Source organism: Conger conger, chromosome 13, assembly GCF_963514075.1.
Source record: "Conger conger chromosome 13, fConCon1.1, whole genome shotgun sequence".
Classification (NCBI taxonomy): Eukaryota; Metazoa; Chordata; class Actinopteri; order Anguilliformes; family Congridae; genus Conger; species Conger conger.
Genome location: NC_083772.1, coordinates 46,818,458 through 46,833,559, shown reverse-complemented (window position 1 = coordinate 46,833,559; position 15,102 = coordinate 46,818,458). Strand labels below are relative to the sequence as shown.

The window sequence follows — 15,102 nt, the reverse complement described above, 5'->3', positions numbered from 1 at the left end:
GGTCAAGTGCTTGCTACATTTGCATATGTTATTTCATTCTTTTTGATAAATACTGTTTTTATACCACAGATTTTTGCCTTTTTATTTTATTTTATTTTTTACTAGGCCGTGACTGCTTTGTGATTTTAGCCAGGATTTCCCGCGATAAACACCTAGCCTTAGTGCGGATACATTTATAAACGCTAACCCTGGTCTGACAGCACTAATGTCTGACAGGTAGTTGACCCGGTTAAAATGGTTTCCATCATGTTTTCTCAGGACAAGGTGGACAGTATCCAGTTTTGCCATTCTGGAGAGAGGTATGTGATCTATTTTGATCAAAGTGGAATACAGTTATCTGTTTCCAAAAACACTATCATAAGGGCAGTTTATGGAATGTCCATGATTGATATATTTTTGCCGGTTTTAGAGCAGAGTGAACAAGAATGCATTCTAACCAATCTGTTCAATAGAGTTAATAGTATTACTTGTTTAGACCAGTTTGAGCCAGAAAGGCGAGTTTCCTGTCTTGGGGCCCTCTTCACACGGACAGGTTGTGGTCTGTGCGTGTCGTGTGAGGGTTTTTGATCAGGCGTTCTCTGTGGGCAGGTTCGTGAGTGGCAGCAGGGACGGCACGGCACGGGTTTGGGCCCTGAAGCAGCGGCACGAGTGGAAGAGCACCCTGCTGGACATGTCTGCTGCTCTGGCCGGGTAGGACCCCCGGGCCTCATCACGCATGCCCCACCCATCTGAACCAGCCGCGGTCAGGGCAGCCCTCCGACAGCTTCAGTACAGCGCGGTCAGGGCAGCCCTCCGACAGCTTCAGTACAGCGCGGTCAGGGCAGCCCTCCGACAGCTTCAGTACAGCATGGTCAGGGCAGCCCTCTGACAGCTTCAGTACAGCGCGGTCAGGGCAGCCCTCCGACAGCTTCAGTACAGCGCGGTCAGGGCAGCCCTCCGACAGCTTCAGTACAGCGCGCTCAGGGCAGCCCTCCGACAGCTTCAGTACAGCGCGGTCAGGGCAGCCCTCCGACAGCTTCAGGGCAGTGCGGTCAGGGCAGCCCTCTGACATCTCACAGGGAACGCTGTCCTTATGAAGCGCTGGTTTTACGAGTGTACCATACCTATCCAAAATGAGTTAAATGTCACCTGGTTAGACCCGAAATAACAATTACATTGCCATTACGTTGCTTGGCCGATTGAATTCAGGGAATATTCTGGATGTAAAGCATTGAAGCCTCTTCTGAAGGCAGCACGGCAGGGAGAACCTGCTGGTTGCATGTTTGGTGAATGGAGGAAGGCCCATTTGGGGTGCAGGGATGTGGATTTTGAATAATTCGACATTTGAATGTTCCACTGCAAGGCTTCAAAAAAAGAATATTCAAAAGCAGAAACCCGCAACCCCACTGTACCACACAAACTCAAGCCATCTCTCTACACCACACCCAACCCCCACTGAACCACACAAACTAAAGCCATCTCTCTACACCACACCCAACCCCCACTGAACCACACAAACTAAAGCCATCTCTCTACACCACACCCAACCCCCACTGAACCACACAAACTAAAGCCATTTCTCTACACCACACCCAACCACCACTGTATCACACAAACTAAAGCCATTTCTCTACACCACACCCAACCCGCACTGTACCACACAAACTAAAGCCATCTCTCTACACCACACCCAACCCCCACTGTACCACACAAACTAAAGCCATTTCTCTACACGACCCAGGACAACTGTACCACGCAACACTCATGCCATTTCTGCTGATTGTGGTTCTCTACCAATCTGCATTCACTCACATTCAGCGATGAAAATTACAAATAATATCAATGAATATGGGGCCTTACACTTCAAATGTTGATACTGATCTTATCAACTAAACACACTGCAGTACTCTAGATTATAATTATAGTTATAATACATTATGTATTTATATGACATTATTAATCTGAATGTTTTTCTTTGTAAAAGTTCTGAGCCTCGGACTGATGAGGAGAGCTTCTTCAAGTCCAAAGTGACGATGGTGTCGTGGGATCGCCATGACGACATGGTCATCACTGCGGTCAACAACCACCTCCTGAAAGTGTGGAACTCCTACACAGGGCAGCTTCTGCACATCCTGAGAGTGAGACAGCCGCATTCTCTCCTACCTCTGAGCCCGGTCTCCAGCAAACGGCCGAGACCAGGCCGTTTCAGAACGTCTCTGTGAAACCTGAGCATGCTTAGTCTTAAGTACGGTTCAATCAGGTCGTCATGGAAACGTCAATGGTTGTTTATTTGTTTGACTCAGTGTAGACTGTCAAGTCCATACTCGCAGACGTTTTGAGATTTAAACACGGATGTTCCGTGATTTCTTGTTTCGTCTTGGCTGTTTGGTGGACACTGGGCTTTAATCAACATAATATTACTGATTGGGTGAAACAAACTGAGAAAATGCAGAAGTAATTGAATGAGCCAATTAGATAAGAGATGGCCCACTTCTGTCACTCCAGTACGAGGAATCTTATTGGTTGATTCAAGTGAGCCGGTTTTTGGAAAGTGTGCCATTTATATGCAAGACCTAGGAACCAGTTGTGTGTTACGTGTGGAATTAACCAATGAGGAGAGACTGACATTTCTGTTGCTCCCCTATAGGGTCACGAGGCGGAGGTGTATGTGCTGGAGCCACACCCCTTTGACCCCAGGGTCATGCTCTCTGCAGGGCATGATGGGAACGTCTTTATCTGGGACCTGTCCAGGGGCTCCAAGACACAGCACTACTTCAACATGGTGCGTCAGGGTCAGCTCCATAACACACTCACACAGCACTGCTTCAACATGGTGCGTCAGCTCCATAACACACTCACAGAGCACTGCTTCAACATGGTGCTTCAGCTCCATAACACAAACACAGCACTGCTTCAACATGGTGCGTCAGGGTCAGCTCCATAACACACACACACAGCACTGCTTCAACATGGTGCGTCAGCTCCATAACACACACACACAGCACTGCTTCAACATGGTGCGTCAGCTCCATAACACACTCACACAGCACTGCTTCAACACGGTGCGTCAGCTCCATAACACACTCACACAGCACTGCTTCAACATGGTGCGTCAGCTCCATAACACACACACACAGCACTGCTTCAACATGGTGCGTCTGCTCCATAACACACTCACACAGCACTGCTTCAACATGGTGCGTCTGCTCCATAACACACTCACACAGCACTGCTTCAACATGGTGCTTCAGCTCCATAACACACTCACACAGCACTGCTTCAACATGGTGCGTCAGCTCCATAACACACACACACAGCACTGCTTCAACATGGTGCGTCAGCTCCATAACACACACACACAGCACTGCTTCAACATGGTGCGTCTGCTCCATAACACACTCACACAGCACTGCTTCAACGTGGTGCTTCAGCTCCATAACACACTCACACAGCACTGCTTCAACATGGTGCGTCGGGGTCAGCTCCATAACACACACACACAGCGCTACTTCAACATGGTGCGTCAGCTCCATAACACACTCACACAGCACTGCTTCAACATGGTGCGTCAGCTCCATAACACAAACACAGCACTGCTTCAACATGGTGCGTCAGCTCCATAACACAAACACAGCACTGCTTCAACATGGAGTGTCAGCTTCATAACACACTCAGCACTGCTTCAACACGGTGCGTCAGCTCCATAACACACTCACACAGCACTGCTTCAACATGGTGCGTCAGCTCCATAACACAAACACAGCACTGCTTCAACATGGTGCGTCTGCTCCTTAACACACTCACACACACAGCACTGCTTCAACATGGTGCGTCTGCTCCATAACACACTCACACACACAGCACTGCTTCAACATGGAGCGTCAGGGTCAGCTCCATAACACACTCACACAGCACTGCTTCAACACGGTGCGTCAGCTCCATAACACACTCACACAGCACTGCTTCAACACGGTGCGTCAGCTTCATAACACACACACACAGCACTGCTTCAACACGGTGCGTCAGCTCCATAACACACTCACACAGCACTGCTTCAACATGGTGCGTCAGGGTCAGCTCCATAACACACTCACCCAGCACTGCTTCAACATGGTGCGTCAGCTCCATAACACACTCACACAGCACTGCTTTAACATGGTGCGTCAGCTCCATAACACACACACACACACACACACACAGCACTGCTTCAACATGCTGCGTCAGCTCCTTAACACACTCACACAGCACTGCTTCAACACGGTGCGTCAGCTCCATAACACACACACACACACACTCACACAGCACTGCTTCAACATGCTGCGTCAGCTCCATAACACACTCACACAGCACTGCTTCAACATGGAGTGTCAGCTTCATAACACACTCACACAGCACTGCTTCAACATGCTGCGTCAGCTCCTTAACACACTCACACAGCACTGCTTCAACACGGTGCGTCAGGTTCAGCTCCATAACACACTCACACAGCACTGCTTCAACATGGTGCGCCTGCTTCAGTTCCGTAACACACTCACACAGCACTGCTTCAACATGGTGCATCAGCTCCATAACACACTCACACAGCACTGCTTCAACATGGTGCATCTGCTTCAGCTCCATAACACACTCACACAGCACTGCTTCAACATGGTGCATCTGCTTCAGTTCCGTAACACACTTACCAGGAGCTCTGATCTAACAGCACAGCACTGTTCAAAGGGAGTGGCAACGATACGCGGCTGATGTTGGTTATTTTCGTTGCACAGTGGCACAAGTGAGGGGGTAGAGTGGAACACCAAAATGGTTCCATTCTGAGGATAGAACCTGTTTCCAGTGGTGCAGATGGAGGGCAGGGTTGACTGTTGGCTCTGGTTGTTTCCCGTGTTGACGCGTGCTGCAGATCGAGGGCCAGGGTCATGGCGCCGTGTTCGACTGCAAGTTCTCACCGGACGGCCAGCGCTTCGCCTGCACCGACTCCCACGGCCACCTGCTGGTGTTCGGCTTCGGCGGCTCCCGGCCCTACGAGAAGGTGAGCGCAGCCGGCCTGATTTCACCTCACACCCACACTGAGGGCTTCACCTCACACCCGCACTGAGGGCTTCACCTCACACCCACACACTGAGGGCTTCACCTCACACCCACACACTGAGGGCTTCACCTCACACCCACACTGAGGGCTTCACCTCACACCCACACACTGAGGGCTTCACCTCACACCCACACACTGAGGGCTTCACCTCACACCCACACACTGAGGGCTTCACCTCACACCCACACTGAGGGCTTCACCTCACACCCACACACTGAGGGCTTCACCTCACACCCACACACTGAGGGCTTCACCTCACACCCACACACTGAGGGCTTCACCTCACACCCACACTGAGGGCTTCACCTCACACCCACACTGAGGGCTTCACCTCACACCCACACACTGAGGGCTTCACCTCACACCCACACTGAGGGCTTCACCTCACACCCACACTGAGGGCTTCACCTCACACCCACACACTGAGGGCTTCACCTCACACCCACACACTGAGGGCTTCACCTCACACCCACACTGAGGGCTTCACCTCACACCCACACACTGAGGGCTTCACCTCACACCCACACACTGAGGGCTTCACCTCACCCCCACACTGAGGGCTTCACCTCACACCCACACACTGATGGCTTCACCTCACACCCACACACTGAGGGCTTCACCTCACACCCGCACGGAGGGCTTCACCTCACACCCACACTGAGGGCTTCACCTCACACCCACACACTGAGGGCTTCACCTCACACCCACACACTGAGGGCTTCACCTCACACCCACACTGAGGGCTTCACCTCACACCCACACACTGAGGGCTTCACCTCACACCCACACACTGAGGGCTTCACCTCACCCCCACACTGAGGGCTTCACCTCACACCCGCACTGAGGGCTTCACCTCACACCCACACACTGAGGGCTTGACCTCACACCCGCACGGAGGGCTTCACCTCACACCCACACTGAGGGCTTCACCTCACACCCACACACTGAGGGCTTCACTGTGGCCAGTCTGGGCTGGGAGTCGATGTACACCGAGATGGAAACATTAATATGGCTTATGTTGTAATAAATATGGGCAAGCATGTGAAGATGCCAAGAAAAAGTTATGCAATGTAGGACTTCCTCTATCCTCTATACTGTTCAGCGCTGGCTGCTGAATCTATAGCATCTTCAGCTTTATTATCATTTACGTTTACTCTACAGCCCTTTAATTACATTGTATTGCTGCATAAGTACGCAGCTACTTGTGTAATTATTAAGTAAGTATTTGTTTCGTAGTACTTACCTCTGAAATTAAAGTCTGTAGGTACTATACGAGTCATCCACAGCAAGTGAACCAATGGCTCCCACCTCATGCTCTCAGGTTTACACAGGCATGCACATTGTTTTATACCAGTTATGAAAAATAGCAACAAAAAAAATTTACATTGAATTTAAATAATTTTCTGAGTTATGCCTTGTTAGAAAAGAACCATAAATAATAGTAAAACAATACACTCGTGAATTAGCATTTTCAACGGCCTGTAAATACTGTTCTAAGAAAGGTATCGTCACCAAATTGTTGGGGGTGTACATGATCTGACTCTAAACCGGAAAAAATAATCTGAGTGCCCAAGCATTTTAGTAGCAAAATATACACCTAGAGACAGCCCTACTATAGCTTTATAAAAGATATAACTGGCAGCTTGCTGCTACTGATCCCACATGACCATCCAGGCAGCTTAAGCTGTGTCCGTTCCGCTGGTAAGTTTTGCAAATGTACATTCTACAAGTCTGTAAATGCTGTTATTTGTACATCATTATGTATGATTTAAAATGTTTAGAGCCAACAGAAACCAATGCATTTCCTATACACCCCCACCAATTTTGGTGAGGATACCTTTATTAAAACAGGATTTACAGGAAAATGCTATAAAATGAGTGTATTTTTTGCTATTATTTAAGTTTTGTAAAGAGGCATAACTCAGAACCTAAGCAGAATTCACAGAAAAATGTTGCAGTCTTTCATAATTCATAAAAAGCAACCAATATAGACAATTCCGAGAATCTGAGACTATAAGGTTGAATAATGTTTTTTGTCAAATTGGCTGTTTTCACATGAAATGACTCATACATAAGTACTAAATAAGTGTTTTCCAGCCAATTTTCTTATACTTATGTCTGAAAGCAAAATGGTTGCCTTGTTAAATACCTGCGATTTACCCAGTAAGTAATTAAAAGCCGGTAATATAAAGCGTCACCCATCTTTGATTGAGTGATTTGATTTGTTGGACCGTTTTTCCCGGTTGTTGATGGAGGACTTGTTCTCTCCAGCTTCCAGACCAGGTGTTCTTCCACACGGACTACCGGCCGCTGATCCGGGACACCAACGGCTTCGTGCTGGACGAGCAGACACAGCAGGCTCCCCACCTCATGCCCCCGCCCTTCCTGGTGGACGTGGACGGGAACCCCCACCCTCCCCGATACCAGAGGCTGGTCCCGGGGCGGGAGAACTTCGCCGACGAGCACCTGGTGCCCCAGCTGGGTTACGTGGCCACCAGTAAGACCCTGCTTCTCTGGAACTTTCCGTACTGCCTGGTAGTGCTGGGGCAAACTGCTAGCAAGGGGGTTTTAAAAGTTTTCATATTTTCTGATTCTGATCAAATGGTAAATGGTTGGCATTTATATAGCGCCTTTATCCAAAGCGCTGTACAATTGATGCTTCTCATTCACCCATTCATATACACACTCACACACTGACAGCGATTGGCTGCCGTGCAAGGCAAGGCCGACCAGCTCGCCAGGAGCATTTGGGGGTTTGGTGTCTTGCTCAGGGACACTTCGACACAGCCTGGGCGGGGGATCGAACCCGATCCGACTGCCAGACGACTGCTCTTACTGCCTGAGCCTCCTTTCCAGCACCCTAGAGTAAGCTTTCCCGGGGAGGCTGAGGAGTGTGATACCCCGATAATTGGAGTACACCCTCCAGTCCCCCTTCTTGAAAATGGGGACCACCACCCCGGTCTGCCACTCTGCAGGTACTGTCCCCAACCTCCACGCGACACTGAAGAGGCGTGTCAGCCAAGACAGCCCAACAATGTCCAGAGCCTTCAGCATCTCAGGGCGAATCTCATCCACACCCGGCGACTTGCCGCTGAGGAGCTTTTTGACTACCTCAGCAACTTCTGCCAGGGATATAGGTGCAGATTCCCCCGAGTCTTTGGGCTGTTGTTTGGGTTCAGGAGCTCTTCGAAGTGCTCTTTCCACCGCCCGGCAACCTCCCCAATCCGGGTCAGCAGTTCTCCTCCCCTGCTGAAAACAGCCTGAGACAAGCCCTGCTTTCCCTTTCTGAGTTGTCGGATGGTTTGCCAGAACTTCCTTGAGGCCAACCGAAAGTCCTTCTCCATAGCCTCCCCGAACTCCTCCCATACCCGGGTTTTTTGCTTCTGCGACTGCCGAAGCCGCAGCCCTTCTGGCCACCCGGTACCTGTCTGCTGCTTCAGGGGACCCCCGAGCCAGCCGAAAGGCCTCCTTCAGTTTGACGGCCTCCCTCACTGCGGGTGTCCACCAGCGGGTTCTTGGGTTGCCACCCCGACAGGCACCGATGACCTTCTGGCCACAGCTCCTGCTTGCCGCCTCTGCAATGGAGGCTTTGAACATGGCCCACTCGGACTCCATGTCCCCAGCCTCCTCCCTCCGGAGGTGGGTGTTGAAGACCTTGCAGACAGGGGCTTCCGCCAGACGTTCCCAGTTCACCCTCACTACACATTTGGGTTTACCGGGTCTGTCCGGCAGCCTCCCTGGCCACTTGATCCAACTCACCACCTGGTGGTGATCAGTTGACAGCTCTGCTCCTCTCTTCACTCGAATGTCCAAGACATACGGCCGCAGGTCTGATGATACGACCACAAAGTTGATCATCGATCTTTGGCCTAAGGTGCTCTGGTACTAAGTACACTTATGAGCTATCCTATGCTCGAACATGGTGTTTGTTGTCGACCATCCATGACCAGCACAGAAGTCCAATAACAAGACACCACTCGGGTTAAGATCAGGCAGGCCGTTCCAGGTTTCTCCGTCGTTGCCCACGTGAGAGTTGAAGTCGCCCAGCAGAACTATGGAGTCTCCGGGTGGCACCCTTTCCAGGATGCAGCCCAGTGACTCCAAGAAGGCCGGATACTCTGAACTGCCATTTGGAGAATAAGCACAAACGACAGTCAGAGCTTTCCCCCCAGCGACACGTAGTCGCAGAGAGGCGACCCTCTCGTTCCCTGGGTGGAACTCCAACACAGTGGCGCTCAGCTGGGGGCTTGTGAGTATCCCCACACCCGCCCGGCGCCTCTCACCCTGAGCAACTCCAGAAAAGGACAGAGTCCAGCCCCTCTCCAGGAGTTTGGTTCTGGAACCAGTGCTGTGCGTGGAGGTGAGCCCAACTATATCTAGTTGGTTACCGCTCCGCCTCCCGCACTAACTCTGGTTCCTTCCCCACCAGAGAAGTGAGGTTCCACGTCCCCAGAACCAGTCTGCAACGCCGAGGATCAGCACGCCCGGATCCCCGCCTTTGCCCACTTCCCGTTGGGCAAAGCACCCGACTAATGCCGACCCCTGCAGGTGGTGAGCCCACAGGGCGGCGACCCCACGTGACCAATTCAGGCTGTGCCCGACCGAGCCCCATGGGACAAGGCCCGGCCACCAGACGCTCGCTGACGAGCTCCCCTCCCGGGTCTGGCTTCAGAAGGGGGCCCTGGTTTCCCTTTTCCGGGCGAGGTATCTTGGTACTTGAGGCCGTATCATGGAGTCTTTGAATTGCTCTTAGTCTGGCCCCTCCACCGGGACCAATTTGCCTTGGGAGACCCTACTGGGGGCTAACGCTAGTGCGCACGACAACATAGCTCCCAGGATCACCGGGACACACAAACCCCTCCACCACGTTAAGGTGGCGATTCCTTGGAGAGGTGTATTCATTAATTTTATGAAATGTATTTTTATTTTTATTTTTTCAAATTGAGGAAAAAGATTTCAGCTTGTCTGCAATTTGTTTGAATCATTTCTTAAAGTGCAGAGAACTGTAGATCATACAACAGCTTACACAAGTTTTGATGGTGGAGAAATTTGGGATGCATTGTTTTGCAATGTTTATGATGCGTATCAAACATAATACTAGTGTACCGAGCACCGTAGTTCTGGCCATTGCAATACTGTATTTATGATGCTTGAAAGTTAGATAATGTTCGCAAACAAGCTAGTTATTCAGTTTTGATGTCATGTTGATAAATTAGATCCGACCATTATTTTCTGAATCATTTTCTAAATGGTTTTCATTGTCATAGTCAGCTAGTCTGCCTGTTGGCATCCCCCCCCCCGGTTTTTCTTCATTTAAGCCACTCATTCAAACAACAGCACATGCGGTGCTAGCGGAGAGTGTAGTAAGAGCTAGCAAAATGTCAGCAATTACACTGGAAAATCCCGCCAGTAAAATGGCCATGTGCACACCATGCAAGGCTTTAGTTTCGAGGGGTGGCACTTGTGTTGCCAATTTCAACCAGCAATCTTATAAAGCATTTGAAGGCGCATCACGTGAAAGAGCGCAGTCAGTTCATCAAGGCAAAGGGGGAACTGAGTTTTAAACGGTTCACAGGAGATCCCTGTTTATTTGTTGACATGTAAATTCAAACTACCGGCAACCTCAACGGAGCTTTCCACTATGCTGTGTCTACATAAAAATGAACAAAGTAGCTAATACATCATTTGGCAAATGCTGCTCGGAATATTACAATACGCTGTTTCCGTTCTAAACCAGCAATCTGTGGCCATTTCAGAGGGTTAAGAATGCAAACACTGCAGGGAATTGAATGCTAAAGTACTATAGTTATCAAATCATTTCTGTGTGTTTTAAATCTGTAACTGTTGGTTCACTTATGGCTTATTGTATAGCGTTTTTTCATCTGTGTTTATTTGTTGATGCACAAATTCAAATTACCAGTAAACTGAACATCGCTTTCCACTATGCGATATCTACATAAACATAAATGAAGCGATACATTTTCATTAGGCTATTTATCCATCGGATATTGAAAGCGAAAATTCCCTGTTTCAGCAAAAAATAGGCTGCCTTAATCTCACCACCACGTTTGTCCCGCGCCATATAAAATGCATTGGCAAAGTTTACATACAAAATATATGGAATTATACAGAGATCTATATTGGCATAAAGGTAAAATCGTCGCCTATGGTAAAATACACCTGCATATTATATCAGGCAAATATTGCGTGACCAAAGTTCTTAACATCAGCATATTTACAGATTTATTGCTAATCAAGTCTATAAAATTATCATTTTAACCACTGTATTTAAAAAAAAGACAATCGACCAGCATGCCTGGACAGAAAGGACAGGGACTTAACTACACCCTTCTGCAACTGTGAGGTTACACTGCACAATGTCAATGTAAATCTTTAATTTGGCAATTAGGCTATTATCTGACTTAGTGTTGACATTAAACTTTTAAGATGGCCCAAAATAAAGTTTGAAAATTAAATTTGAGGAGAAGGGTGACTGGTCGAAGGTGACAGTAACGCAATTAACCACACATTACAACAGTGGTATGCAGAAGAACACACAACACATCTAACCTCTAAGTGGATAGGCTACAGCAGCAGAAGATTTAATGAGTCTAAAAGTAAATTCCTAAACATTCTCAATGAATGTACAGTCAGTCCATAAATATTGGGACATCAACACAATTCTCCTCTTTTTGGCTCTATACACCACCACCACAATGGATTTGAAATGAAACGAACAAGATATGCTTTAACTGCTGACTTTCAGCTTTAATTTGAGGGTATTTACATCCAAATCAGGTGAATGGGGTAGGAATTACAACAGTTTCTATATGTGCCTCCCACTTTTTATGGGACCAAAAGTAATGGGACAATTGGCTGCTCAGCTGTTCCATGGCCAGGTGTGTGTTATTCCCTCTATCTCATTTTCAAGGAGCAGATAAAAGGTCTAGATTTCATTTCAAGTGTGCTATTTGCATTTGGAATCTGTTGCTGTCAACTCTCAATATGAGATCCAAAGAGCTGTCACTATCAGTGAAGCAAGCCATCATTAGGCTGAAAAATCAAAACAAACCCATCAGAGAGATAGCAAAAACATTAGGTGTGGCCAAATCAACTGTTTGGAACATTCTTAAAAAGAAAGAAAGCACCGGTGAACTCAGCAACACCAAAACACCCGGAAGACCACGGAAAACTGTGGTGGATGACAGAAGAATTCTTTCCCTGGTGAAGGAAAACCCCTTCACAACAGTTGGCCAGATCAAGAACACTCTCCAGGAGGTAGGTGTATGTGTGTCAAAGTCATCAATCAAGAGAAGACTTCACCAGAGTGAATACAGAGGGTTCACCACAAGATGTAAACCATTGGTGAGCCTCAAAAACAGGAAGACCAGATTAGAGTTTGCCAAACAACAGCTAAAAAAGCCTTCACAGTTCTGGAACCAACATCCTTTGGACAGATGAGACAAAGATCAACTTGTACCAGAATGATGGGAAGAGAAGAGTATGGAGAAGGAAAGGAACTCTCATGATCATGATCCAAAACATACCACCTCATCAGTGAAGCATGCTGGTGGTAGTGTCATAGTGTGGGCATGTATGGCTGCCAATGGAACTGGTTCCCTTGTATTTATTGATCATGTGACTGCTGACAAAAGCAGCAGGATGAATTCTGAAGTGTTTCGGGCAATATTATGTGCTCATATTCAGCCAAATGCTTCAGAATCATTGGACGGCGCTTCACAGTGCAGATGGACAGTGACCCGAAGCATACTGCGAAAGCAACCAAAGAGTTTTTTAAGGCAAAGAAGTGGAATGTTATACAATGGTCAAGTCAATCACCTGACTTGAATCCGATTGAACATGCATTTCACTTGCTGAAGACAAAACTGAAGGGAAAATGCCCCAAGAACAAGCAGGAACTGAAGACAGTTGCAGTAGAGGCCTGGCAGAGCATCACCAGGGATGAAACCCAGCATCTGTTGATGTCTGCGTTCCAGACTTCAGGCTGTAATTGACTGCAAAGGATTTGTAACCAAGTATTAAAAAGATTTATGATTAGTTTGTCCCATTACTTTTGGTCCCTTAAAAAGTGGGAGGCACGTATTGAAACTGTTGTAATTCCTATACTGTTGACCAGATTTGGATGTAAAAATACCCTCAAATTAAAGCTGAAAGTCTGCAGTTAAGGCACATCTTGTTTGTTTTATTTAAAATCCATTGTGGTGTATAGAGCCAAAAAGATGAGAATTGTGTCTGTCCCAATATTTATGGACCTGACTGTATATCCTCAATTGTGGGGAAATAAGCCCTGTTTAGGTGTCTCATACTCTTAGTTTTCTCACCTGCAATAAAGTGAGTGTATTAATGGCCATCACCTGTATGATAAGAAGAAAGGTTAGGATTTTCATGTAAAAACGTTGGAAGGTAATCGTTTTGCTGCATGTGCAGGCTGCACGTGGGGCTTCGAGCTGCAGAGTTCTGTTTTCTGTTTCTAGTGGTTTCTGAAATAAGGTCACAGCTGCAGAAAAAAAACGGTCAGTTACATCTTCACTAAGTCTCACCAGGAGAAACCGAGCATGTTCAGGAGCGTCGAGAATGCGGAATATTGATGCCAAATTTACCAGAGAAATCCAACCTAATTCCACACTCAATCCCAACTGACACAGGATGCCAAGCTGGGAAGAGAAAATGAGTTACTGCCTGAAGGTCAGAGGTGTGAAACTCAAAATAAATTTAGCTTATTTGCTCACAGGTGCCATACCTTTCGTTTAATCTGTATGTAGTATGGCTTTTTAAAATGTAACGCAAATGTATCGCCCCTCAGTGCAGCGGTAGTTGCCAGCCTGCCTTATGTGTACATGCTTTCACTGAACAGTGACATGAAGCACATACTACAGAACATACAGTGGCTTCAGAAAATATTCTGAACACTTTTTGTACTTTATTGTGCTGTAGATTTAATTTTTAATGTTTTTTGAAGTTTGAAAATGTATTAAAAATCTAAAACTAAAATTTCATTTACATAAGTATTCAGACCCTTATTTCAGTACTTTGTAGAAGCCCCTTTGGCAGCAGTTGCAGATTTGAGTGTTCTTGGGTGCGTTGCTCCAGCTTTGCACCCCTAGATTTCCTTCAAGGACCTGTATTTGGCTGCATTCATTATCTCTTGATTCTGACCTGTCTCTCTGTCCCTGCCACTGAGAAGCACCTCCATAGCATGATGCTGCCACCAACTTGCTTCACCGTAGGGACGGTATTAGCCAGGTGATGATCAGTGCCTGGTGTTCACCATAGGGATGGTATTGGCCAGGTGATGATCAGTGCCTGGTGTTCACTGTAGGGATGGTATTAGCCAGGTGATGATCAGTGCCTGGTGTTCACCATAGGGATGGTATTAGCCAGGTGATGAGCAGTGCCTGGTGTTCACCGTAGGGATGGTATTAGCCAGGTGATGATCAGTGCCTGGTGTTCACCATAGGGATGGTATTGGCCAGGTGATGATCAGTGCCTGGTGTTCACCATAAGGATGGTATTGGCCAGGTGATGATCAGTGCCTGGTGTTCACCGTAGGGATGGTATTGGCCAGGTGATGAGCAGTGCCTAGTGTTCACCGTAGGGATGGTATTAGCCAGGTGATGAGCAGTGCCTGGTGTTCACCATAGGGATGGTATTAGCCAGGTGATGATCAGTGCTGGTGTTCACCGTAGGGATGGTATTAGCCAGGTGATGATCAGTGCCAGGTGTTCACCATAGGGATGGTATTGGCCAGGTGATGATCAGTGCCTGGTGTTCACTGTAGGGATGGTATTAGCCAGGTGATGAGCAGTGCCTAGTGTTCACCGTAGGGATGGTATTGGCCAGGTGATGATCAGTGCCTGGTGTTCACTGTAGGGATGGTATTAGCCAGGTGATGATCAGTGCTGGTGTTCACCATAGGGATGGTATTAGCCAGGTGATGAGCAGTGCCTGGTGTTCACTGTAGGGATGGTATTAGCCAGGTGATGATCAGTGCTGGTGTTCACCATAGGGATGGT

At 47.8% G+C, this 15,102-nt stretch overlaps 1 protein-coding gene and 1 pseudogene across 2 annotated transcripts in view; both read left to right on the top strand.

The window, feature by feature from the left end:
• The window catches only part of LOC133107602 (uncharacterized), a 980,437-nt pseudogene that overhangs the window by 682,429 nt on the left and 282,906 nt on the right, over positions 1-15,102 (top strand).
• The window catches only part of brwd1 (bromodomain and WD repeat domain containing 1), a 43,503-nt gene that overhangs the window by 7,184 nt on the left and 21,217 nt on the right, over positions 1-15,102 (top strand). For both annotated transcript variants that reach the window (XM_061216718.1, XM_061216716.1), the window contains exons 12-17: positions 259-299; positions 589-690; positions 1,964-2,117; positions 2,627-2,761; positions 4,880-5,008; positions 7,340-7,565. In XM_061216718.1, coding sequence (XP_061072702.1) covers positions 259-299; positions 589-690; positions 1,964-2,117; positions 2,627-2,761; positions 4,880-5,008; positions 7,340-7,565 — 787 coding nt within the window. The remainder of the gene's footprint in view (positions 1-258; positions 300-588; positions 691-1,963; positions 2,118-2,626; positions 2,762-4,879; positions 5,009-7,339; positions 7,566-15,102) is intronic.